The sequence below is a fragment of the Rhamphochromis sp. 'chilingali' genome (genome assembly GCF_963969265.1).
Source record: "Rhamphochromis sp. 'chilingali' genome assembly, chromosome: 21".
Taxonomy (NCBI): domain Eukaryota; kingdom Metazoa; phylum Chordata; class Actinopteri; order Cichliformes; family Cichlidae; genus Rhamphochromis; species Rhamphochromis sp. 'chilingali'.
In genome coordinates this window covers 19,571,742-19,599,183 of record NC_137949.1, presented here as the reverse complement: position 1 = coordinate 19,599,183, position 27,442 = coordinate 19,571,742, and the positions used below count along the sequence as shown (strand labels likewise).

The 27,442-nt window shown below is 42.7% G+C and overlaps 1 protein-coding gene across 6 annotated transcripts in view; it reads left to right on the top strand.

Moving 5' to 3' along the window:
* trim9 (tripartite motif containing 9) overlaps positions 1 to 27,442 on the top strand; it is a 54,229-nt gene that overhangs the window by 2,524 nt on the left and 24,263 nt on the right. For all 6 annotated transcript variants that reach the window (XM_080870697.1, XM_080870699.1, XM_080870696.1 and 3 more), the window contains exons 2-3: positions 13,927 to 14,022; positions 24,041 to 24,163. In XM_080870697.1, the coding sequence (XP_080726823.1) occupies positions 13,927 to 14,022; positions 24,041 to 24,163 (219 nt within the window). The remainder of the gene's footprint in view (positions 1 to 13,926; positions 14,023 to 24,040; positions 24,164 to 27,442) is intronic.

Genomic DNA, 27,442 nt, shown 5'->3' with positions numbered 1-27,442 from the left:
AGACACAGGTTTATCAAACAATGTTGATTAAGTTACATTGCAAAGGGAAAATGATGGATTTGTGCCTTTTTAGGGGTCATTTCTCTTCTTCACTTGCACAAATATTAGAGATGGATCATCTCATAATGCTTCACATTTTGCACACAGTCCTAGCTCTGTGTATTTCCTCCACCTGAGCATCTTTAAACCAGCATGATAGAATCTGGCCCCCTATGGAATCAAATTTTCACTCTCCTTACTGGGCAAGTAGCAGGCTTTACATTTTTCAGCATTTTCCCAAAAAGCCTACCTCTGGAAAGACGGGTTAATAAAAATGAACCAAAACAGCACAGTTGCAAACTTCAAGAAAACTATTTGAGCTTCAAGGTTTTTGCCGTAGCCATAGAAAAACCAACCAGTATTCAAAAAGCATGTCCTGCTTACCCATATACTTACACAGCCTTAGAAATGCCCATAAACATCTTGCATTCCCCTTCATGTTTAAACTGATCAAAGCTTTTGGTTGTTTGATCTGTGCGCTTTTGTGACTGAGCCGGCGAATTTTTCATCTTTGCTGTCTAATGCTGATGCACAAAGTACCACACTAAGGATCTTGATCTCGAATCCACACCTGCAGCATTTACACTTCAGAGCTGGAAATGTGGTGATATCATTTAATAGGATCTGTTCTGTTTTTCAGTTGCATTTTTTCTTGTCTTTTTGAGCAGAAAAACAGTGATTTCTCCATCTTTCTGCAGCATTTCTCTCCTTGCTGTAAACGACTTTAACCACCTGCTGCCATAACAGCCAAATCCCTCTTCCTGAAGTACAAAGCAGCAAAGGTCTCTAAGATACTGGACCCCATGAGGAATCCACCCCACATGCTTTACACTTCTCCCCTCTGCTGCGTTCTAAAAATGAATGCTGTTTCAGATCATTACTTGCGCTCTACATGCTTTCCTCCTGCATTAGTTCAAACGCATTCTTGGCTTCTCTTCTAGTCTCATAGGCAATAAAACACCCTGATTTATCTCCAAGCTCTCCTTTTGGTCACTCTAAACCAAAATGGTCATCAAGAAAGAGCAGAAATGAAAGAGTGACTTTGTACTGGAAGGTTTTATGTGGTGGCAGGACTTTAGTGTTGATCTCCATGAATCACATTAAAAAGAGTAAAGGGGTATCATCAGTGTGTTAAATTGCTACACAGTGAGTGGTCCTCAACTCTTCACGGATGTCATAACAGGTCACTGAATGCAATCCAAGTCACGGTCTGCCACTCATTATGTTTAGTGGCAATTAAAGGTGATTAATCAAACTGAATGTACTGCATGTGTGTGTGTGTGTGTAGAAAATAGGTAACAGATTGCAGCAGATTCTTTTTCCTGCTACAGGAAGGGAGATAAATCAAGAGGTTTGACTCTGAGGGTTTGCACATGTGCTATCTTTTATCTTTACTCCTATTAAGAAAAAAAGGTCTAACAGAAAGTGACACTAAGTTAACCCAAACTGATGCTCTACAAGCTCTCATTCAAGGTGGCCCCAAAAGCAAGCTAATGAGGACAGACAGAACAGGTCACGTGGCTGGGAAACATTTTAAAGTCTTGTTTCAGCCTTGAAGCTGATGTAATTTCTTGTAATTTCTTGGTAGAAGAAGCTACCTGGAGCTTCTGTTAAACTCAGTGGGAGAGAAGGAAAAGCCTTGAAAATTCACATACAAGAAGCAGGTTATTTGTCCTTTCCTGCTTTAACCCTTCTGTCGGACTGTCGGGACAGCCACATAAAGAGAAGCAGAAAAAAACTGTCCAATACTGTATTTAATTAGTAATGAGAAGGATGTGTCATGCTTACAGTTAATTATTGCACAAATGTTTCAACTCAAAGGTGTTTTGCATGATGGCTTCGTTCAAAATACGCTTACTGGACACTTTATTAGTTACAGCCTGCCATTTCTGGTATGGACTTTCTTTCACCTTCAGAACTGCCTTAGCAAAGTGCTGGAAAAATTCCCCAGAGATTCTGGTTTATATTGACATGATAGCATCACATTGTTGCTGCAGATCTGCTGGTTGTTCATCTCCTGTCCCACCAAATCCCAAAGCTGCTCTGCTGGACTGAGATTTGGTGACTATCGAGTCCAGTTGAGTACAGTGAACTTAGACCTCTCTGCATTGAATCATTGCTTGTTTTTAATCTCTGGCTCTCTTCCACAACATGTCTTTTGTCCTGGCTTCCTTCTCTCACCCCAACCACTCGCGGCAGATGGCCCCGCCCCTCCCTGAGCCCAGTTCTGCCGGAGGTTTCTTCCTGTTAAAAGGGAGTTTTTCCTTCCCACTGTTGCCAAAGTGCTTGCTCATAAGGGGTCATAAGATTGTTGGGTTTTTCTCTGTGTATTATTGTAGGGTCTACCTTACAATATAAAGTGCCTTGAGGCAACTGTTGTTGTGATTTGGCGCTATATAAATAAAATTGAATTGAATTGAACTCATTGTCATGTTGAAGAAGCCAGTTTGAGATTATTTGAGCTTTATGGCGTGTTATCCAGTTTGAACCACCACCGGCAGCCTAAAATGTTGATTAAAAGCAGGATGGCTCAATTTTTATGTTGTTTAAACCACTCTACCATCCACATGTTGCAGCAGAAATCAAGACTCATAACACCAGGCGAGGTTTTTCCAATATTATGTTATCCAGCTTTGGTGAGACGTGCAAATTGTTGCCTAATTCTCCTGTTCTTGGCTGACAGAAGTGGTCTTCTGCTGCTGTAGCCATCTGTTTCAAATAACAAGCGGTTATTTGAATTGTTGTTTCCTTCCTACCAGCTCAAGGCAGCCAGCATTCTCCTCTGACCTCTGGCATCAACAAGGCATTTTTGCCTCTCACTGGTCCATTCGGCCCATTCTCTGTAAACCCTGGAGATGATTATGTGGGAAAATCCCAGTAGATCAGCAGTTTCTGAAATAGACCAGCCCAACCACGCCATGTTCAAGATCCTTTAAAACACCTTTCTTTCCCATTCTGATGCTCGGTTTGAACTTCAACAGGTCATCTTGACCATGTCTGCATACCTAATTGCATTGAGTTGCATTTTGCTGCTTTGAGCTGCCGTGTGATTGGTTGATTAGAAATTTATGTTAATAAGCAGTTGAACAGGTGTACCTAATAAAGTGTCTAGTTAGTGTAAGTGCATAAGAACATTGTTCAGTAATAGTCCAACGCCGTGCAGTGATACAGCTCACACTACCCTTAAATATGTCTTTTTTATAAGTGACTCTGTGTAGATAAAAGACACGGTTGCTCAATTGTTTAAGAAAGCACTAATAAATGCAGAGGGCAAAGTCAGGCCTGAGGTTTTTCAAGAATGAATTTTCACAGTGGGCGTAAGCTTCAGTGTCTTAAAGCCGTTTAGGTTGACGCTGCTCCATTAAAGGCGCTGATATTTACCCCTCAAGCTGCCATGTAAAGAGATTATCTGTGTAAATGTTAATGAAAGAGGGAGATAAGAAAGCAGCAAAATGAGAGCGATGAATGACCCCAAACACCCCAAAGAGAAGAAGTGAACCAGAGAATGAGCAGGAAGGAGAGGCAGAGCCGCACTGAATGTCTCATCAGTGAGGTAAATGAGTCGGGTTTGCACAGAAAACACTGACATATTTTTATATAACTTCTCCGGGTGAGAACACAGACTGTCTGAATATTATAGCTTGCTCCAGGCATGGAACTGGAGAGAGATAAATGCCTAGAAAATCCACAGTGCCATTTCTCCTTTGTGACCCAACTGGGAAAGGAACAAACAAAGAGTTATTCTTTTCAGCTCAAGCAGTCAAATGTTTTAAACGGCATAATTTATTTTGCTCTGCTACATCTGGCTGCTCTGAAACAGTCAGCCCACATTATTAAATAGGGACACCAAAAAAGTGAGCTCAAACTGAGACGTGGGCAGCACAAGTTAAATCGTGCACTGACCTTGTTTTTGTTGGCATAACTCACAGATTTATCATCAGCATCATCAACATCATTGTCCTGACCATAAAGTGGCAAACCCTGAAGTGGCACTGATGTAATTATCATCAATCTGTTCTCAGAGTCTTGTCTAATTAGCTTCAAGTATGGATATAGCTGAACGATTAATTTAATAGGAAGAGTTACACGGTCCAGTTACGAAACAGTGTTCAGGCTTTTCAGTGACATCTGTAGGTTGTTTTTGCTTAAAGGAATGAAATAGACATGATGAACTGTCCAGGGCCTTCTACCTGGCACAAAATGTTGCTGTGGCTGTGGCTCAGGTGGTAGAGCAGTTCGTCTACAAATACTCGGGCGAAATACTCAACCAAATACCCAAATCAGACCCGATGCATCCATCAGAGTCTGAGTGAGTGTTTCTCAAAGTGAATGTGTGCACGACTGGGTGAAAAGTACTCAACTTGAGTATAAAGGTGCAAGTACTAGTTTATCTACCTAATAGAGACTGTCATAGGCATCTTTGGCCTATGCCAAGACGACGATTCAAAATGCATTAAAAACAAACAATGCCAATATTTAGGCATACCCAAGTGGTTGAAGGATTCTGCATTCGCAACCTCAGAATCTCATCTCTGCTTTTTGTGGTTGATGTGTTCCGGTTGGCTTGATCAGGTGGTGGCCTCCAGCTCGGACTGGAGCAGTTCACAACTGAATGTGAAGTGGCATGTATGAGAATTAGCAGCACCGAGGGCATGGTCCTCAGCTGGATCAGGGTGGAGTGTCCACTCCGCGTCAGAGACGAGTTGCTGTCCCAAGTATCTCGGGATCATGTTCACAAGAAATGGAAGACAGTAACAGGACATCGACAGATGAGTTGGAACCATGGCTGCAGTGATGTGGACGCTGTACCGGTCTGTCATGTTGAAGAGAGAGCTGATTGTGAAAGCGAAGCTCTCGATTTATTGGTCGATCCACATCCCTACCCTTACCTGGTACGAGCTGTGTGTAGTGACCGAGAGAGCGAGATCTCGGATGCAAGCTGTGGAAATGAGCAGGGTGGCTGGGCTGTCCCTTAGATAGGGTTAGGAGTTCGGCCATCTGGCAGGGGCTCAGAGTAGAGCCAACACTCCTCCACATGAAAAAGAGTCTTCTGAGGTGGTTTATGCATCTGATTAAGATACCTCGTGGGCGCCTCCTGGCTGAGGTGTTCCAGGCATGTCGTACAGCAGGGGTGGAGGAACTCCAGGCCTCAAGGGACAGTGACCTGCAGGTTTTAGACATGTCCTTGATCCAAAACAGCTGATTTAAATGGCTAAATTACCTCCTCAACATGTTGCAGTTCTCCAGAGGCCTGGTAATGAACTAATCATTTGATTCAGATGTGTTGACCCAGGGTGGTATCTAAAACTTGCAGGACACCAGCCCCTGAGGCCTGGAGTTCCCCACCCCTGTCTAACAAGGAGGAGGCCCAGGGGTAGACCCAGGACAAGCTGGAGAGATTACTTCTCTCGGCTGCCCAGGAAAGCCTTGGTGTTCCCCCAGATAAGCTGGAGAAGGTGGCTAGAGAGAGGAATGTCTGGGCTTCTCTGCTTAGGCCACTGCCCATAATTCTGCTGCTGGTTAGTTACTGAGCATATATTCCTACTTGTTTAAAACTACTTAGTGGTCCCTCCACTTCCCCTGTGTAGCCAAGCTCACCAGCAATTTGATCATAAAGATTATACCATCCAAGTACCTAGAATGGACACTTGCCACACGTGCACTTGTCAGTAAAGAAATAAATGATTTCCAATCATCAGGTACTTTCTGCCTGATTTTATCCATTTGACATTTTCAGTTAGACCAGCAGGTAAGCCTCTTGATCATCTGCAGCAGACGCTGGCCTCACTGATAAGAATAGATCACTTCTGCCCCATTTCCTGCGGTGCTGTCCCAAGGGTCCTTCACACAATGACTCAGTTTGTCACATGGAGAAACTGTGGCAACTTTCAAATCCCCTACTATAATTATTTTAGTTTTATCTGTCTTTTTGTGTGTGTGTGTGTGTGGATAGTTAACAGCTCCTTGTGCATTATTGATGACTTAAGCGATGAATAATGCACCAGCCACTTAGTTTCTCCCTGCAGAAGACAGTGTCGTACGGGATCTTGTTAAACACAGAGGAGAAACACAATCTGTGCCGACTCTTAACTCTTCCAACATGTCAGGGCTTAAATTTTTAACAACAAAAGGTTCCCATGATACAAAATATCATCAAGTCGCCCGCTGAATATTGCAGACTGAGTTCTCCAAGGATTGCCTCAGCTCATGTAAACAACCACAATCTTTCATGTTAAAGTTTCCGGTTGGTCTCTCTGTAGAGAAAAGCACAATCAGTAATCAAGCTGTGTAAAATTGCATTCATCTTCACGTTCTTTCATCTGGAAGCTGTGGAGAAAAATGTATTATTTAATTTTGTTTGCTTGTTTTGTGTCTTTGTCATCCAGAAGTTGACCTTCTGTCAGCTTATGTCTGTTTACAGTATGTAGCCAAAATGACTGTGTATTACACGCGGGATTAAGTGTGCATAAAGAGAGTACTTAAAGAAAGTACTTAAGACTGAGAGCGGAGCATTTCACAGAGAGGTATCGCCACAATTTTTGAAAGTAGGTTATGGGAACTCAAAATGCTATCTTTGCAGTGACAGGGATGGAAAGTTTTGTGCCTATGTGTGTTTTTAATTAGCACGGAGTGTTTTTACTTTTCTACCTCTCTAATTTTAAGAGCTATGCAGTGACATTATACCTTCCTCCTACTGTCCTTGCACTTCCCACTTCCTAGTGGGTGCTTTAATCCAAAATGGCTCTGATGCCTTTCTGACATTCGCGCTTTCCTGTGACAGATTGGCTAGTTCACTCGGCCGCGGAGAGAAAATGAAACATGCAGAATGGCCCCGGAGCTGGTGGTGAATTATTCATCCTATGCACGTGTTCCCACTTGGCTTAATTAATAAGATGATTAGTACTTCCAAATAGCAGCTATATCCTAAGCCCCCCCACCCCACTAACTCAACAACCCCTCGAAGCTCATCCCAAAACATTGCACCATCCTCTTCTCCAGTCTAACGTTGCATGATGCTTTTATTTCCACTATCCCTGAACAAGATGTATTTTATCCCCAGGGCAAGCTTGAAGTTGCATTGCATTAATGTAAGTAGAGGATTCAGCTGAAACTTTTAGAAAGCCCTAGTCCCTCTGAGAGTATCATCCAGAACTAATATCACAGTAGCATGAATCATGCCATGACAGTGAAATATATTCTCTTTTAAAAGCAATGAAAATGCAAATGCAGGAAGATGAGATGTAAATGTCGTGCATTTTAAGTTATCGCTAAATGTTCTCATCAATCATCTTAGAAATGATGAAAATCTCATCAAGCTGCATGCAAACCAAAAACACAAGAATAAAAACTGTAACAAATGGATGAAGTAAAATATCTCCTTGGGATATCATCAGCAAGTCTTCCACACATTACAAGTATCGGGCCACCTACACATTAATCCATAGACATTAAAATTGAGTTGGCCCTTCATTTGCAAATATAAGTTTCCAAAATTCTGGGAAATATTTCTACACAAATCTATAGAAATGTTTTGTCTGTTCATCAAGAAGAGCATTTGTGAGGTCAGATATTGGTGCTGAATGAGAGTGCCTGGCTCGCAGTCTCTGCTCTAATTCATCCCAAAGGTGTTGGATGGGGTTGAGGTTGGGGCTCTGTGCCAGTCAGTCAATTTCCTCCACGCCAAACTTATCCGACCATACCTTTATGGACTTTGATTTGTGCACTAGGGCACAGTCATCCTGGAAATGTTCCCACAAAGTTGGAAGCCTAGATTTGCCCAAAATATCTTGGTACAGTAAGCTGAAACATTAAAATTTCCCTTTACTGGAATTAAGAAGCCCAGGCCAACTTTAGAAAAACAACCTGTACAATGCAGTCAGGCAGCATTTTGGTTTTTACCAAACCTGTGTGCTTTACACCACTCTATCTAATAGTAAGGCTTGCATGCAGCTGCTCAGCCATCATAACCCATGCTATCATGATATCCCGGCACACAGGTTTTGTGCTGATGTTAATGCCAGATGAGGTTTGGAGCGCTGTAGTTATTGTCTCAGCAGAGTGTTGGCAACTTTAGGTGGTCTCCTGCTTATGAATGAATTGGTGCAGTCCCTAAATGCTTCCACTTTGCAATTTTACCTGTTACAGCTGATTGTGGAACATTTAGGAGGGATGAAATTTCACGACATCATTTTACAGTATCACACTTGAATTTAGTGAGAATAGTTATTCTTCCACAAATTCTTGTAAAGGTAGCCTGCCTGGCTGATTTCTTGATTTTATGAGACTGAAAACACCTGAATTCAAAGATTAAGAGGTGTGGCTCAACAGAGACCTGAGTGTTTTTCAGTTAACCTCGGTATTTGTAGCTGATTGACTTAGTACCTACAAACCAAACGAAAACACACAAGATATCAATTGAAAGCCCAGGATATCCTCTATTTATTACATCAGGACTTAGTAGGGTAGCTCAAATATGTCAAAAGATATAGACCAGAAACAAATGTCCATTACAGAGGTCATAAATGAATAAGCTAGTTCTCAGGAGGATATAAAGAAATATATTTCAAATATACTGGAAACAAATATCAGCATGTCGTTTAAAGCTCTGATCCATAAATTTATAAACTGTTTTGTAGCTTCCATGTTGTTTCCATCTTCTCATTCTCATTTATATGCAAAATTGGGAAAATGGCTTCCCAGCTTGTGTAGTTGAATTGTATGAAGAGCACTTGGATGAAAAAATAATCAAAGCAAATTATATATTTGCCTTAGAGATGTGGCCTCAGTCTTTTTTTCCCTGTCATGAATAGTTTAGCTTTTACTTAAAAATAAGTCATTAAATGTAAAAAATCTGCGACAGAACTTGAGGTGCGAACAACAAGTTTTCTTCCTACTTGACCTCAGCTTTCTTGATTTGTTGCTAAAGTCTGTCTTCCCATATGCCGACCTGCCGGTCTTGGCACCGTGGACACCGCAGAGCAGGAAGTCGCCGTGAGCTGTGCAAAAATAAACCAGCCTCCACTTTCGTGGCACTTTTTGACCTGGTTTTGAGGACTGAGCTCTGCAGGCTCTCAAACAGACACTGCGGAAAAACGCCCCCGGACAATCGAGTGCTTTTCATTTCATCTGCTCTGTCATCAAACGCAAGCTGACTGTTAACTAGGCGAGGCTCGAGCTCTCACAGTATCCATCACTGTATCAGAGAGCAAAATGAGAGAACCGAGAGTGAAAACCAGCTCCCAGTTTAGGACAGATGAAAGGGCAGGTGTGAAGGACCGGCTGATCGGTGATGAAGTCACCAGAGTGTGATTGGCAGGATCTTAAAATGATGGTGGCGGCTTAGCGATCCAGGCAGAGTGCAGCCGATTGATTTCAGAAACCCAAAAGGGTTGTCCTAAAAAGTGAGTGAGTTGGAAAAAAAGAAAGTTTTTCTTTTCTGTTGTGGATTTGAATTCAAATCAGAAGATGTCTTCCTTATCTAAGGGAATGTTTTGACATTTGGTAAATTCTTCTATTTCTGTCATTGCCAAGAGTTTGATTGGTAACGCTGTCATGTCTGAGCAGTAGCTATAAAGCTGGAGCCAGGAAAGCTTTGCATAAAGATGACTGAAAACATGGAAATCTGCCCACCAGCACATCTAAAGCTCATTAAATCCTGTTTGTTTATTCTGTACACAAAACAAAGTTTTAAAAAAAAATTCTGCAAGAAAGACACTTTGCTCAACCTAGAAACAACCTGGAACATAAAACTGAAAAAAATTGGTAAATTTACTACAGTTGTGAAGAAACACGCTGTTGTGTGAAGAGCTATTCGTTATACTGGTTAACGGTTGCTAGGGAAAAAAGTGTGTTCCCTGACTTGCTGGCGAGTGATTCATGGTTGCTGGCTGTTGCTATGTGAAGTCACATGCACAAAGTAACAGAAAGGGCGCTTCACCAAAAAGCTTCTTGTGATCTCGTTAGTCACTGGCTAGCCCAGTGGTAATAAAACTTGAAATAATGAAACATAAATCAGAAATAGAGATTGTTTGCTTCCAAAGTAAAAGTTGTGCCTCAGTGATGCACTCAACATTTCGCTACTGCTCAGAATTTAGCCAGCCAGTGTTTGTAGAAAACTCCATTCAAAACATCATCACAGGAAATGCTAGCAATCGAAACAATCACAAGGAGGTTTTTTTGCACATTTTTTGCCTAGCAACAGGTGGTTTCCAGGTAGCCCCTGACCAGGCTGTAGTTTATCAATCATTTCCCCTGCAACTGCAATCACGCACAGCTCATAACTGTTCAGGGAATACTCATTTTTCTATCACTGACTGGTCTCTCTGAGGCTAAACTGTAATCTTGATTGTAACATGACGAACAAGTTGTTGACAAGTCGGTATGTTTCATTCAAATTAAGAGCAATATTCTAGTGACTAAAGCAATCACAAGGTTGAGGAATACGCATTTTTCACTAGTGACCAGTGGTTGCCAGGGGACCACTGACCAGTTTCTAGGCCTATGCGAATGGGGCCCTCACCAATCGATTTCCCAACAGTTGCCAACCAACGACTCGTCCACAGGTTAGAAAATACACATTCCTCCCTCTTGACCACTGCCTGCCAGATGGTTTCAGGCCTTTTTCGTTTGACCTTACATTGTCACATGTCCAAAATAGCAGTTAAGTCGTGGCTAGTGATCACATGACCAGAAGTGTGTGAGTGGATTCAATGGAAGCCAAAGAGCTCGGGTTATTTCATAACAGTAAGTAGAATAGAATAGAATAGAATAGAATAGAATAGCCCTGTCATTGTAAATGTACAAGAAAATTATGAAATTCATTAAATTTTACAATAGCAACAATTCAAATATCTTAAATTCTAGCTATAGTCCATATTTTATCATATATTTATTATCTTTTACTTAAATTTGTAGCTTGCATGAGTTTTTCTTGGTTTATGTAGTTTATGCTTTTTTAGTAATTTGTGTGAATTTGCAGCTACTACAATACATTTTCCTTTGGGGGTTAATAAAGTAAATTATCGCTCTTCTTTTATGCTTAAATGTTGGTAATCAGTCAAGAGAGCCAAATTGCTGGATTCATTGTTTCATAATATTCAAAATGTGCTGCAGTTGTGCTATTGCACTGTAAAAGGATTACCTTTTAGTTGATAAGACAGGATTAGCAATTTAAAGACTTCAGTTTTTCCTCTTGAGACTTTCCGATTTTACAAGTGTTTGCCATTTTTTTAGACTAATGTTTGATAAGTACATACTTATAAGAGGTCAAACAGGTCTTCAGAATTCATAGAAATCTGTTGTTACTTTATTCTTATATGAAAGAAAACTTACACTTCAAGTCTTCTCTTTCATTTCTTTTCTTTGCAGTGTTGAAGTATGCAGCCCTAAATAACACAGAGGACATTTTTTGAAATCCCACACAATTAAAGAAAGTTTACATTTGGATCTTTGCTCAGCTGTTACCAGGTCTTACTGTCCCCCAGTGCAGTAGACTCATGTTAACGGCAGCTGTCATGGTTTCCCAAACATCAAGGTCGAAGGTCAGCTGTCGGCCCCTGCAGATTGATTCCCACTCGTCCGGCCAACGTCAGATTCCACGAGCTGGGCTGACAAAGAGGAGCAGACTGCGTGTGATGAGTTGTTTTCACAGCGTTTTCTACTGTATCAGCTAGTCGCTGGTTTTATTGCTGTCTTCCTGCGTTGAAGTGGAGTTTTTCTTTTCTGCTTAGATAAGGCCCAGTGCCCTCGTTTACTCCCAGAAGACAATACACCCACCAGCTTGACGGTTGTTCACTCAAGCGAATGAGTTTCCCACAGGGTCAGGCCAAGTCCTCTCTCCCTGTCACCTCCATGTTCACACAGCCTTTGCTTCACATACATGAAAAACTAATTTCAAAAGCGTTTCTGTGTCAGCGCACACGGACAACAATGTCATTTCCCGTCATATGTGCTCCACACACCAGAGTCCCAGCTATAACATTAACAGTGCAAAAGTTAAATAGATGTACATATCATCTCAGTTTTAAGCTGAAAATGACATTTTGTGTGAGAAAATTAGGCTGTCAGTGCATTTTGTCTCAGGGGTGAAAGCTCAGACACTTTAAAATGTCAGATTCTCAGCCGCTATCAAAAGCAGCTTTGTTTGTAAGTCGGCCCATGTTGAGTGCCTTTGAGTTAATCATTTAAAAAAGAAAGAAAGAAACCCACTCGTTTCAGTGTGAACCCGAGATATTTCACATTTTTCTTTTTTCATCTTCATTTAATTTGTTAGCATACAACCGTTCCACAGGACTTCCGTCAACATGATGTCAACAGGTGATCGTGATCCTGATTTGCTGCAGTCTTTGAGGAGCAAAGATGGGCAGATTTGCTCCAGTTTCTCAAGAAATGCAAGAGAAAATTGTAGAAATATTTAAAAATGGTGTTCCTCAAAGAAGAAAGAAATCTGTTGGAATTTCAGTGCATAAAGGGGAAAGGTGGAAGCCTACGCTGAACACTCGTGACCCCAGTCGCTCAGACATCACTGTCATCCGTCAACAGCTGATATAACAATAAAAGCAAAGGATTTCTGTGGGAAACCTTTATGAAGCACTACAATCCCAATTACATTCACAAATGCAAATTTAAATTTTACTGCATGTTGATCTGTGACGATGAAAACATGTTCTGGTCACAACAATCGGTATCCCAGATCTTTGTTTAGAAGACATGGAAACCGTGTGCTCTGAACCAAAGACAAAAACGCCATCCAGACTGTTGTCACCAACAAGTAAAACAACATCTATGCACTTTTCAACAAAACAAAATAAAACCACATTATAAAGGCCCGCCTGCAGTCCTGACCCATCCCCAGTAGAAAATATGTGGAGAATTTTAAAACGCAACAAAAATGCAACAAAGATGTGTTTGCAGGAGGAAAGGTAAAAAATAACACCTGAAACATTTTGTTGCTTGGTATCCTCAGTGCTTAAATGTCTCATATGTGTTTATTGCTTTACTATTCAAATGTTTTTTGGGAATTTGTTGCAAGCCTGAACTGCAGGAATGAAATAAAGTCGATCATATTGTCTGCATTCAAAAGCCAAAGTAAATATGTAAGTGTTTTTTTTAGTCTGCATCGTGCATGTCATCCCAACTTTTTCTGATCTGGGGTTGTAGCACATGATGAACTGTCAGGGCTGGAATCTGCATCCAAAATAACTCTTGCTGGGCTGCCTCCATGTGTCTTTCCTGTCAGTGTTAAAGGTCTCACGGAATAGTTTTGGGGCCTTAGTTGTTGTGTAAAACAGGATGTCGGGGTTGGAAATATTTAGGTGGGGTTTGAGTTAAAAAGTTAAGACAACAAAATCCACTGTTAGCCCCTATTCAACAAGGATGAAGGACTACAAAAAGGATGGTTGCGTGACAGAGCAGCTGATAGTCCACGAGGCATATCAATTACATGGTTATCTTCAGTTTCCATTAATCTAATTTAATGCAAAAATTGTGTGGGGAAAGGCCCAGCTGAATCTTCAAAAGGCTGACCAAGGTGACAAAATTACACGTTTTTTCCAAAAACACAAAGATATGCAATTTGTTTTCAAATGAAATGAAGAAAGCTGCAAATAAACAAAATTGTTACTGAATCTTCTGACCCAGTAAGTGATTAATGGAATAAAAGCTAGAGGTTCATGTTCTGTATCACTATGAACTGGCCCAAAATTAAGTTTATATTTCATTAGATCTTTGCAGTCTTTGTGTATGACCCTGGAGTTTTTAAATACTAATATGGCTCTGATTATAATTTAGATTCATTTCCTTCTTTAGATTCTGAGGATTCAGCACTTCATCTGTTATTTGAATGTACTGCAGGTCCATGTAATTATACTTTATTGTCTCTTTCCACAGGGTCAACTGTCCCAGGCCCTCAACGGCCTGTCAGATCGAGCCACTGAGGCCAAAGAGTTCCTGGTTCAACTAAAAAATATGGTCCAGCATATCCAGGTATACGCAGACACACGCACACACGTGTGTTTTTTTGTTTTGTTTGGTTTTTTGCACATACCCATAATCTGCATGAATATTTTCTTCTACCAAGCTGTAATCCCCCTCTGTGATCCCAGACTGTCCACTGGCTGCCGTGAGCAGCAGACACAAAAAGGCTTATTGTATTCATTTGAATTTCTCAATTTCTAATCTTTGGCTTGAACTCTGCACAGGGCCAGATGGGAAGATACTATCTTAATAAAACTATAAAAGATGCTTGTGTAACCCACATAAAATGGGGGTACCACTTTAAGGACTGATATGAGGAGAGATGGACAGCCTGCCCAACCAATCGAAATGCACAGGTCCCAGTATGTTTTGACCAATGGGAGAGCAGTCTGCCGCTGTATGTCCCACCTACGTGCTCTGTGTTTGCTGCTATGTGTGGAGGTAGTCGCGTGCTGGCAGGAGAAAAGAGAGACTGAAGCTTTTGAGCTGGAAAAAAAGTATTAGATATAAGTTGCAACCAACTGTGTTGCACATAAGTTCACTGGTTATCAGCTACCTTTCATGTTAAAAGTAGCCACAGTGAGTAAGCAGGCAAATGCTGCATTTTTCTGGTGACTTTAAAAAGTACCGCGTGGAGCTAAACTGTTAGCCTTTGTTAGCTCTGGTTGCTATCAACTGCCTGGAAGTTCATCTCAATCTGCTTCCAGAAAGCCCTGCATTTTCCGACCGAGAGACACTATGCCATTGTCTTCGGCCGTGATGCGCTGAGATCGGTCAGGTTTTTTTTGTATGCTGAATTGTTCCTGAGGTGGATTCCTCCAGTGAAATAGGATTCCTCCAGTGAAATAGATGGCGAGCCTTCCCACCTGGACTTAGAGAGACTGAGATTCGCTTCTTTTCCACTTGATGATCTGCTGCACCTTGCGGTGTGGTAGGACTGTATCACTCACACTTTCACGCACAGCTGGTTATACATAAGACCACTGACTGACATTCTCTCATCCCTATTCTCTTTCACACCCTGGGAATTTTTTGGACTTTACCCCTTGGACATTTTTTATTTGGGACTTTAAATAATGAGCTGTTGTGTAGAGCATTCTCCACATGTGAAAAGAGTGTGAAATTTTCATTTGAATGTGCATTGGATTTGTGTAATCTGTTTCTATAAGAGTTAAGGAGTCAGGTTACTAGGGTGCACCCGAGCATTGAAACCCGAGCATTGAAACCCGAGCATTGAAACCCGAACATTGAAAACCAAAAATAACACTTGGCCAAGTCATTGCTTTAGTAGTTTGTGTTTTACTTTTCTTTTAATTTTTGTAAGTTTCCTTTCTACCATTGTAAAGTGTCTTTAACCTGTGCTTGTCAAGCTTATGGTTTATGTCACTAAAGTTGGCTGGTTCTTTTGAGTTACATTCTTGTCTCTGTGTCTCATTTGAACACACCCCTGTGCTCCTATAGTCGAGCCTATTGGCCCATTGATATATTCTTTTCAACAATTCCCCTTACTGTGTTACAGTGAGAGCTTTGGCGAGCCAGCCAGGAGCATGGTTGTGTGTGTTTAAGTGCTAGACAATTTGTGTGTGGTGTTTAAAAGTGCTTAATCTGAGCTATAACTTCTAGAGAGAAAATGGATGTTGTGCTAAGTGAATCCGTCAGAATTCCCAATTCTGTAGTTGTTAGTGGGATCACAGGATCAGAGACTGATGAGGAAGTGTCCACTTTCCTCCAAAAATATGGTTCCATCAACCGTTACTTTCGTCTAGACGATCCTGAGTCAGATTACCATAAGCACATGATCATCGAGTTTACACATGAGACTGCCATGCACACATTGGAGCCACTGTTACCTCTGCGGCTTCCAAGTACAACCCAAGCAGGCATCGTGTATGAGTTAAAGGCCTTAGGAAGTGTTTACTCCCTTGATGCCAGAAACAAAGCCACTAAAATGTACATGGAACAGCTCCGTGAAATTGCCAAACTGAGTGGAAATTCATTAGAGGAGATGTTAAAGGAAGAACTTAAAAATCTGGTTTCATCGGCAGGAAGTGCTATTTCCCAGTCATCTCAAACTGGTCCAGAATCCTCAACTGTACAGAGCCCACTTCCACAGAAAGACTTAACCAGCAAGGGAGACGTTTCATTTTCTGAGGACCCTCAATCAGGTGTACCTCTAGACTCCACAGTTTTGACATCACCAAATAACGCAAGTAAATCTCTTACCTCTCCCAATTTCAGTGAAAACCTGACTGATTTCAGCCCCTCACAGACTCTTCCAGCTTCTTCTGGGGCCGCTTCTAGCCCCATAATTGATGTTAATCCAACTGCTGTTCAGCGAGTAGTTGTTGAGCATGTAGTGCGCAGCAATGAGAGCTCACCCCAGTTCGCATCATCTGGTAGACTCAGGGCTTATTCGGGCAAGAGCCCACGTCCTAGCCATGAGGCAGATTATGATACGTGGCGAGCTAGTGTTGAAATCCTTATTAGAGATCCTTCTGTGTCTGATCTGCACTGCACACATCGTATACTTGACAGTCTGCTTCCTCCTGCTTCCGAGATGATTAAACATCTGAGTCCACAGTCTAGACCCTCTGCTTATCTTGAGTTGCTTGACTCTGCCTACGGAACAGTCGAAGATGGTGATGAGCTGCATGCTAGGTTCATGAGCACATTTCAAAATGATGGAGAGAGAGCTTCTGTTTTCCTGCAGAGGCTGCACACTGCATTAAGTAGAGCCATGAGACGTGGTGGTGTGTCCGCTCATGATTTTAACCAACAGCTCTTAAAGCAGTTCATTCGAGGTTGTTGGGAGAATGCACTAATAATCGATCTTCAGCTAGAACAAAAAAAAGAAAACCCACCTTCCTTTGCAGAGCTGCTGCTTCTTCTTAGGACAGAAGAAGATAAACAGGCTGCAAAACTGAGCCGCATGAGGCAGCATTTTAGTCATGCTAAGTCTGCCCAAAACTCTAGAAAGCAGCACGCCACGTCACACGTGCAACTCGCACACACCACCAATAATCTGGTGGACAAATCTGATCTTGAGACGCTAAAGCAACAAGTTGCTGACCTCAGCATTCAGCTTAACAGTCTTGTATCTGAGAATCATAAGACGAAACAACCTAAGCAGCAAAAAGCGAGGTCCGTCACACCTGACACCCACGGTGTGAAACCAAAAGTGGCCAGTCAGCATCCCTCCACATTTAAAGCTAACAGTAGACCACGTCCATGGTACTGTTTCCAGTGTGGGGAGGATGGCCATGTCGTCTCAGTTTGTGATAAAGCGCCAAACCCTTCCCTTGTAGCAGCTAAGAAAAGACAGCTGAAAGAAAAACAGGCTGCTTGGGAAGCCTCTAATGCTTCTCGAAGTGAGGCACATTTAAACTGAAGCCTACTCCCATAGAGGGACATATGGGAGTGGAGTCTTGCAATGTCAGTCCCAAAATCCTGAAACCTGCCATTAAAAACGTTAAAGTGGAAGGATCAAAATTTCCACATGGCCTTGTAGGAACTAAGACCACAGCTCAAGTAACTATTGCAGGAAGAGACACAAACTGTCTTTTGGACACGGGTTCACAAGTCACAACTGTACCCCAGTCTTTTTATGAAGAACATCTTGCAGATCTGACCATTCATCCCTTAAATGAGTTGCTTGAAGTGGAGGGTGCCAATGGCCAGTCTGTCCCTTACTTAGGATATGTTGAGCTTACCATCACCTTTCCTAAAGAGTTTGTAGGCTCTGATATTGATGTTCACACTCTGGCCTTGGTTATCCCCCATCTCCGCTCTACAGCCCATGAGCAGGTACTCATAGGCACAAACACCCTTGATGCCCTCTATGCTAATTACCAGAAGCTTTCACCCTTTCAGCCTTTGTTTAATGGGTATCAAGCAGTTCTCCAAATACTTGAGATGTGACAAAGAAACTTTAACTCTGGTAGCCTTGGTTGTGCAAAACTGACAGGTAAGATGCCTGCAGTCGTTCCTGCAGGACAGACTGTTGTCCTGGAGGCCTCTGTCAATGTAAATCCCGTGAACATGCAAAGAGATGCTGTCCTTGAACATCCTTCAGCTTCTTCACTACCAAATGGCTTGCTAGTTTCAGCAATTGCAGTCACTTTACCACGCAAACGTCAGTGTCTTCTCCCTGTCGTAGTGAGAAATGAAACCAACCATGACATTGTCATACCCCCCAAAACACCTTTGGCAGATGTTAATGCTATCTTGCAAGTGCTACACAAAGAGCAAACTGTCAGAGAACCAGACTGCTCTAAATTTCAAGCTAAGTCTTCCTCAGAACTGAGCTTTGATTTTGGAGATTCGCCCTTACCCACTGAATGGAAGGAGCGAGTTACAAACATGTTAAACGACATGCCAAATGTCTTCTCTCAGAACGAATTGGACTTTGGACACACTGACAAAGTCAAACACCATATCAAACTCAGTGATGCGACACCCTTTAAACAGAGAGCACGTCCCATACACCCCAATGATGTGGATGCTGTGAGACAACATCTACAGGAACTCCTTGATTCTGGTGTTATACGAGAATCTGAGTCCCAGTTTGCTTCCCCCATTGTTGTCGTTCGTAAAAAGAATGGCTCTGTTCGTCTATGTGTAGACTACAGAAAGCTGAACCTGCAGACCATCAAAGACGCTTATGCCCTTCCAAAATTGGAAGATGCATTCAGTGCTCTTGCAGGTTCTAAGTGGTTTTCGGTCCTAGACCTCAAGTCTGGATACTACCAGGTCGAGATGGAGGAAGCGGACAAGAATAAGACCGCATTTGTTTGCCCACTTGGATTTTGGGAATTTAATAGGATGCCCCAGGGGATCACAAATGCACCTTCGACGTTCCAGAGATTGATGGAGAAGTGTGTAGGAGATATGAATCTCAAAGAGGTTCTGGTGTTCATTGATGACCTGATTGTCTTCTCATCATCCCTGGAGGAACATGAACAGCGTTTGAAACATGTCCTGCAACGACTGATGTCATATGGCTTGAAACTGGCACCAGAAAAGTGCAAATTCTTTCAGACCTCGGTAAAATACCTTGGTCACATTGTTTCCGCAAGAGGAGTAGAGACTGACCCTGACAAAGTTGAGGCCTTAAAGACCTGGCCTATCCCCACAAATCTTAAGGAACTTCAGTCCTTTTTAGGATTTGCTGGATATTATCGAAGGTTTATTCAGGGCTACTCTGTCATTGTCAGACCACTTAACGAACTAACCTCGGGCTACCCACCAATTAGGAAGCGGAACAACAAGCCAAGGACACACGCAAATTCAGAGTATCGCAACCCAAAGGAACCCTTTGGTCAGCGTTGGACACCTCAATGTCAGGAGGCCTTTGACCAAATAATAGCAAAGCTAACCTCCGCTCCAATCTTGGGATTTGCAGACCCCCAGCTTCCATATGTTTTACATACGGACGCCAGTACCATTGGCCTTGGTGCTGCCTTATATCAGGTACAAGATGGACAGTCCAGGGTCATAGCTTTTGCAAGTCGTGGTCTTTCAAAGAGTGAGAGGAAGTACCCAGCCCATAAGCTGGAGTTTTTGGCCCTTAAGTGGGCAGTCACGGAAAAATTCTCTGACTACCTATATGGTACAGACTTTGTAGTAGTGACTGACAGCAACCCTCTTACATACATCTTGACCTCTGCAAAGCTTGATGCAACAGGGTATAGGTGGCTGTCCAGTCTTTCCACCTATTCATTTAGTCTTCAGTACAGAGCGGGAAAACAAAATATGGATGCTGATGCGCTCTCGCGTCGTCCTCACAGTCCACCAGAGGATGATTATGCATCTAAGAAGGAGAGTGAGAGAATCCGGCAGTTCACACTGTACCATCTGAGCAACCCTGAGAGTCCAGAGACTGTTCCCTTGGATGTAATTCAGGCTATTTGTGAGCGCCATATGGTCACCTCAGCCGTAGCTAATGTTGGATCCACCACTTCTGGGTTGACCTTAGTTGAATCCCTCACTCACCAGTCCACAGCTATTCCCGACTGCTTCCAACAGGAGCAAGTGGATGGGCTTCCCATTGTCCACTCAATTTCTGAGAAGGAGTTGAGGCAAAAGCAGACATTGGACCCTGCTATCAATGCAGTGATTGTACTCTTGGAGACTGGCGAAACTCCACCTCCCAGCCTTAGGTTAGAGCTACCAGAACTTCCCCTGTTACTCAGAGAGTTAAATCGGCTTGAAATACAGAACGGGGTGCTCTACCGTAAGCGGCAAGATGGTCCCAACACCTCATATCAGCTTGTGCTCCCTGAGGAGCTAAGAGCCACAGCACTTACAAGCCTTCATCATGATATGGGCCATCTTGGAGTCGAACGAACAGTAGACTTGGCAAGGGCCAGATTTTATTGGCCGAAAATGCACATGACCATAGAAAAAATGGTCAAATCTTGTGAGCGATGTATTCGTCGAAAAACACCTCCAGAGAAAGCTGCTCCATTGATAAACATTAAGACCTGCAGACCTCTCGAACTAGTGTGCATGGACTTTTTATCAATAGAGCCAGATCGCTCAAACACGAAAGATGTATTGGTCATAACTGACCATTTCACAAAGTATGCTGTGGCAGTGCCAACTCCAAATCAACGAGCACAGACTGTAGCAAAGTGTCTCTGGGACAACTTCATTGTCCATTATGGTTTTCCCGAAAAGCTTCTTAGTGATCAGGGTCCTGACTTTGAATCAAAGACCATCAAGGAACTCTGTGAACTTACTGGCATGAAGAAAGTGCGTACAACCCCCTACCACCCTAGAGGGAATCCGGTTGAGAGATTCAACCGCACTATTCTCCAGATGCTTGGGACACTGGATCGGTCAGATAAACTCCACTGGAGAGACTTCGTCAAGTCTCTGGTACATGCTTATAATTGTACGAAGAGTGACGTGACTGGATTTTCCCCCTATGAATTGATGTTTGGGAGGCAACCAAGACTGCCCATTGACTTAATCTTTAGGTTGCCCACTAATGCTACTAAGCAGACTCATTCCCAGTACGTCGGTAACCTAAAATCTCGTTTGGAAGAAAGCTACCGGATTGCCACCAATAATGCACAAAAGAATGCAGGTCGCAACAAAGCCAGATTTGACCGACGAGTGGTTGAATCAACATTGCAGAGTGGAGACAGAGTTCTTGTACGAAATGTGAAGCTGCGTGGAAAACATAAGCTGGCAGATAAGTGGGAAACGGATGTTTACATTGTCCTTAAGCGAGCTGGAGAAATGCCGGTCTACACAGTTAAACCTGAGGGTAAAGATGGTCCTGTGCGGACTCTACATCGTGACTTGCTTCTCCCATGTGGATTTCTGTCAGCAGCTGCAGAACCCGAGACAGTCAAAACCCATCCAAACAGGAGACCCAGAACAAGGCAGTGTTCTGTTGTCGAGGGGGGAGATGAAATTCCCTCTGATATGGATGATGTATCTGATTGGACATTTCGCCCTCTCATTACATCAAAGTCCGACGTATATGTCCCAGTACATGAAACTCACAAGTTGAGTAAACCTCCTTGTGTGGTCAGACAATCAGCAGAACCAGAGGTGCCTACAGTTTCACTTCCACCTGATCCTCCTGCCACTAAATCCCTTGTAGAGGAAGGTGAAGGAATGATTCAGGATGTACCTGACCGTGACAACTCGCCTGAACGTGACAACTCACCTGAACGTGACAACTCACCTGAACGTGACAACTCACCTGAAGCAAACATATTGCATGGGCTTGACTCAGCCAAAGGACTTCCTCAAAGTTCAGAATTGCAGCAGTCTGAGGAAGCTCCTCAAGATGATGGGACGAGCTCTGATGCAGCATGTGAAGAAGGATTAAGTGATGTGAACAGACCTGTTACTGAACAGCCTGAACCTGTGATGATCCAGAATAATGGACTTCAAGATACTGAGTCATCTCTTCGTCGTTCTAACAGATTGCAAGCAAAGCCCAAGAGACTGCATTATGTGACACTTGGGAATCCTCTGATAACGGTGGTGAATTCTCTTTTTCAAGGCCTAAGTGAGGCATTGACTAGCTCTTTAAATGGATTTGAAGATCCAACTAGTAATTATGTTGGAAAGGTCAAAGCAGTGTAACTCAGTGCCACCCTGCAGATGCCCAGGGACGGGCATACCATCAAGAGGGGAGGGTGTAACCCACATAAAATGGGGGTACCACTTTAAGGACTGATATGAAGAGAGATGGACAGCCTGCCCAACCAATCGAAATGCACAGGTCCCAGTATGTTTTGACCAATGGGAGAGCAGTCTGCCGCTGTATGTCCCACCTACGTGCTCTGTGTTTGCTGCTATGTGTGGAGGTAGTCGCGTGCTGGCAGGAGAAAAGAGAGACTGAAGCTTTTGAGCTGGAAAAAAAGTATTAGATATAAGTTGCAACCAACTGTGTTGCACATAAGTTCACTGGTTATCAGCTACCTTTCATGTTAAAAGTAGCCACAGTGAGTAAGCAGGCAAATGCTGCATTTTTCTGGTGACTTTAAAAAGTACCGCGTGGAGCTAAACTGTTAGCCTTTGTTAGCTCTGGTTGCTATCAACTGCCTGGAAGTTCATCTCAATCTGCTTCCAGAAAGCCCTGCATTTTCCGACCGAGAGACACTATGCCATTGTCTTCGGCCGTGATGCGCTGAGATCGGTCAGGTTTTTTTTGTATGCTGAATTGTTCCTGAGGTGGATTCCTCCAGTGAAATAGGATTCCTCCAGTGAAATAGATGGCGAGCCTTCCCACCTGGACTTAGAGAGACTGAGATTCGCTTCTTTTCCACTTGATGATCTGCTGCACCTTGCGGTGTGGTAGGACTGTATCACTCACACTTTCACGCACAGCTGGTTATACATAAGACCACTGACTGACATTCTCTCATCCCTATTCTCTTTCACACCCTGGGAATTTTTTGGACTTTACCCCTTGGACATTTTTTATTTGGGACTTTAAATAATGAGCTGTTGTGTAGAGCATTCTCCACATGTGAAAAGAGTGTGAAATTTTCATTTGAATGTGCATTGGATTTGTGTAATCTGTTTCTATAAGAGTTAAGGAGTCAGGTTACTAGGGTGCACCCGAGCATTGAAACCCGAGCATTGAAACCCGAACATTGAAAACCAAAAATAACACTTGGCCAAGTCATTGCTTTAGTAGTTTGTGTTTTACTTTTCTTTTAATTTTTGTAAGTTTCCTTTCTACCATTGTAAAGTGTCTTTAACCTGTGCTTGTCAAGCTTATGGTTTATGTCACTAAAGTTGGCTGGTTCTTTTGAGTTACATTCTTGTCTCTGTGTCTCATTTGAACACACCCCTGTGCTCCTATAGTCGAGCCTATTGGCCCATTGATATATTCTTTTCAACAATTCCCCTTACTGTGTTACACTTGCATCAAATTTGAGCTCAGGATGCAAAACAAAGGTGGTTATAAAGATTAACATTTACAGAAACACATGGTTATATTAGCATTAATGGGAATTCCCCTTTATTCACATTCATCTATATTATTTTCTTCCATCTAACGCATTAACCAGGTCTAAATTTAGATGCTCATGTGGAGACAAAGCTTTGGTCAGCTTATGAGGGCGATTAGAGGAGGAAGGTGGGATTAAAACCTCTCGTAGATAGTTGTCACGCAGTGTGAAATGGTGAGGGTGAGGTAAAAGAGTAGAGAGGAGGTGACGAGCAACAAAAAAAAACTTAAGATGTGTGAAAAAGTGACAGCGTGAGGCGTAATCGTCAAGTTTATTACTCTGCTGATGCATGAATCATGATGATTTTACTCACGCTTCTCGTCTGAGGAGGAGGTATCTCAGCAAACTATCCATCCCATCATTAAACTCTTGTGTCATTCCTGTATTTCACTGTTACTCCTGCTATTAAAGTGATGCACACGGCCTTAAAAGTATCCTCCATCTTTTTCTTTGTTGTTGTTGTTTTGTTTCCAGCTGCAAATTCCTGCATATTTTCTGTCTTCAGATGCTTTGCTTTTCCAGCTTCTTGTAAATTTTTCCTGCAGGAGAACGGTGTGGAGTTTGAGGCTTGCTTGGTGGCGCAGTGCGACGCCCTCATCGACGCCTTGAACCGGCGCAAGGCCCAGCTGCTGTCTCAAGTAAACAAAGAGCACGAACACAAGCTGAAGGTGAGTGAGCATGACAAGATCTGTTCCTGGAATCCACTTGTATGCATCAGAAGGCTGGATGCGTTAAATGGATAATGAGGCGTTAACCCTAATGAGGCATTGATTCATGAGCCACACAAGTGCAAACCGAAACAATTATCTTAAAAATATCCTTGTTTTTCTTTAGAAGTTGCCAGGTTGGGACTTTAAATTTGATCTGCTTCATAGTGGTTGTTTGCTGCTGTATAATCTTGCAGTGTTGGTTTGACAAATTGAGGGCGGTGATTGTGACTGATGGATGAGCTGGCGCTGCAAGTGAAGTTTCATATTGTAGTGGATAAAATACAAAGTCGTGAGGAAAATCTCTTCGCTCTTAAAGAATCTGAAGTTATGTATTATGTATTTCCAGTTGCATTTTTTAGGTTTTGCAGTATCTTAACGATTTTGATAAAGATTAATGAGAAATCGTACACCGTGCCACCGATTTCAGATGCATAAAGAGCTGCATTTTTCTTTAAGCCATCTGCAACACGTTGAACGGGGGACATAAGTGAGATGAGAGGATGGAGAGATACATTTGTGCTGTACAGCATCCAATTTCACACTTGGTTGCTCTGTAGAATTGAGGTTTCACACGTGTAGGTGGTTTGAGGAACATGGCTTGTGCATGGCAACATGTGGGCATACAGGACCAGCATATATATATATATATATACAGTGTTGCAAAAAAGTATTTAGTCAGCCATCGATTGTGCAAGTTCCCCCACTTAAAATGATGACAGAGGTCAGTAATTTGCACCAGAGGTACACTTCAACTGTGAGAGACAGAAAGTGAAAAAAAAATCCATGAATTCACATGGTAGGATTTGTAAAGAATTTATTCGTAAATTAGGGTGGAAAATAAGTATTTGGTCACCTCAAACAAGGAAAATCTCTGGCTCTCACAGACCTGTAACGTCTTCTGTAAGAAGCTTTTCTGTCCCCCACTCGTTACCTGTATGAATGGCACCTGTTTGAACTCATCATCTGTATAAAAGACACCTGTCCACAGCCTCAAACAGTCAGACTCCAAACTCCGCCATGGCCAAGACCAAAGAGCTTTCGAAGGACACCAGGAAAAGTATTGTAGACCTGCACCAGACTGGGAAGAGTGAATCTACAATAGGCAAGCAGCTTGGTGTGAAAAAATCAACTGTGGGAGCAATCATCAGAAAATGGAAGACATACAAGACCACTGATAATCTCCCTCGATCTGGGGCTCCACGCAAGATCTCATCCCGTGGGGTCAAAATGATCATGAGAACGGTGAGCAAAGATCCCAGAACCACACGGGGGGACCTGGTGAATGACCTGCAGAGAGCTGGGACCAAAGTAACAAAGGTCACCATCAGTAACACACTACAACGGCAGGGAATCAAATCCCGCAGTGCCAGACGTGTTCCGCTGCTGAAGCCAGTGCATGTCCAGGCCCGTCTGAAGTTTGCCAGAGAGCACATGGATGATACAGCAGAGGATTGGGAGAATGTCATGTGGTCAGATGAAACCAAAGTAGAACTTTTTGGTATAAACTCAACTCGTCGTGTTTGGAGGACGAAGAATACTGAGTTGCATCCCAAGAACACCATACCTACTGTGAAGCATGGGGGTGGAAACATCATGCTATGGGGCTGTTTTTCTGCCAAGGGGACAGGACGACTGATCCGTGTTAAGGACAGAATGAATGGGGCCATGTATCGTGAGATTTTGAGCCAAAACCTCCTTCCATCAGTGAGAACTTTGAAGATGAAACGAGGCTGGGTCTTCCAACATGACAATGATCCGAAACACACCGCCCGGGCAACAAAGGAGTGGCTCCGTAAGAAGCATTTGAAAGTCCTGGAGTGGCCTAGCCAGTCTCCAGACCTCAACCCCATAGAAAATCTGTGGCGGGAGTTGAAAGTCCGTGTTGCTCGGCGACAGCCCCAAAACATCACTGCTCTCGAGAAGATCTGCATGGAGGAATGGGCCAAAATACCAGCTACTGTGTGTGCAAACCTGGTAAAGACCTATAGTAAACGTTTGACCTCTGTTATTGCCAACAAAGGTTATGTTACAAAGTATTGAGTTGTATTTTTGTTATTGACCAAATACTTATTTTCCACCCTGATTTACGAATAAATTCTTTACAAATCCTACCATGTGGATTCATGGATTTTTTTTTCACATTCTGTCTCTCACAGTTGAAGTGTACCTCTGGTGCAAATTACTGACCTCTGTCATCATTTTAGGTGGGGGAACTTGCACAATCGGTGGCTGACTAAATACTTTTTTGCCCCACTGTATATGTTTTAGATGTGATGTTCATGGAAATTACTTTTCCACAGGAGGCACTGTGGCTATCAGTTACATTCAACTCGCATCCTTGATGTGACATTCTTGCCTCCTGTAATCTCCTGAAACTGTAAATAAAAAATGACACAATAAACACCACATAGTCATACTCTCCTAAGGATCTGCAATAGAAGAGAATAGGGACACTAAACCCTCACCACTGGCTAAACTACAGTGATTCTCAGAAACTCGGCTATTACAAGTGCCGTCACTGCTGCAGTGTTTTCTTGCCTATAGGAGGCATGATTTTAGTTTGCAGTGGTGTGCGGCACGATGCACATGAAAAATGAACTGTGTCCTCTCAGTGGATGAATTTTCAAAGACGGATGGATCTTAAGGGACACTGGACAGATTCACACCTCCAACACAGATGAATTTTAATGCATGTCAGTGCTGATTTGATCCCGCCTGTCAGCTCGGTGTCTGCATGTGTCGTACGCTGAATCTTAATGTTGGAGAAACACATTTCTCCAACTCAGATGTCAGATTTTTCTCATGCTTTCCGCGCTGATCTCACATGTGAATGTGCTTCTCGGTTACTCAGGGGTACCTCTTCAATCATAGGAGTTTCCCACAGAGTCAGTGATGCAAGAAAACGAAGTTTCGTGCGTTCTCTTATTTCCTATTGTCCCCTGGAGGGCAGCGTAGCTCACTCGTGTAGATACGAGGCACAGCTAAAAGAGGAGAGAAAGGATCATTTGAGATGAAGCTTGTTTTCTTGAGGTCATCTCCAGGAACTGTGTTAACTCTGGCATGGACATTCATCCTGCAGCTGTGGCTGAATGAGACACAATTCTGTCCTGCTACGCTCTTGGTGATGCTGAAGTTTTTGATGTCTGTGCTTATAAATGCTGATAGCTGCATAAAACATGGTGTCCAGTTGAGCAACTAGTGATATAGCCTGAATAATACAGCTTATTTAAGCACACG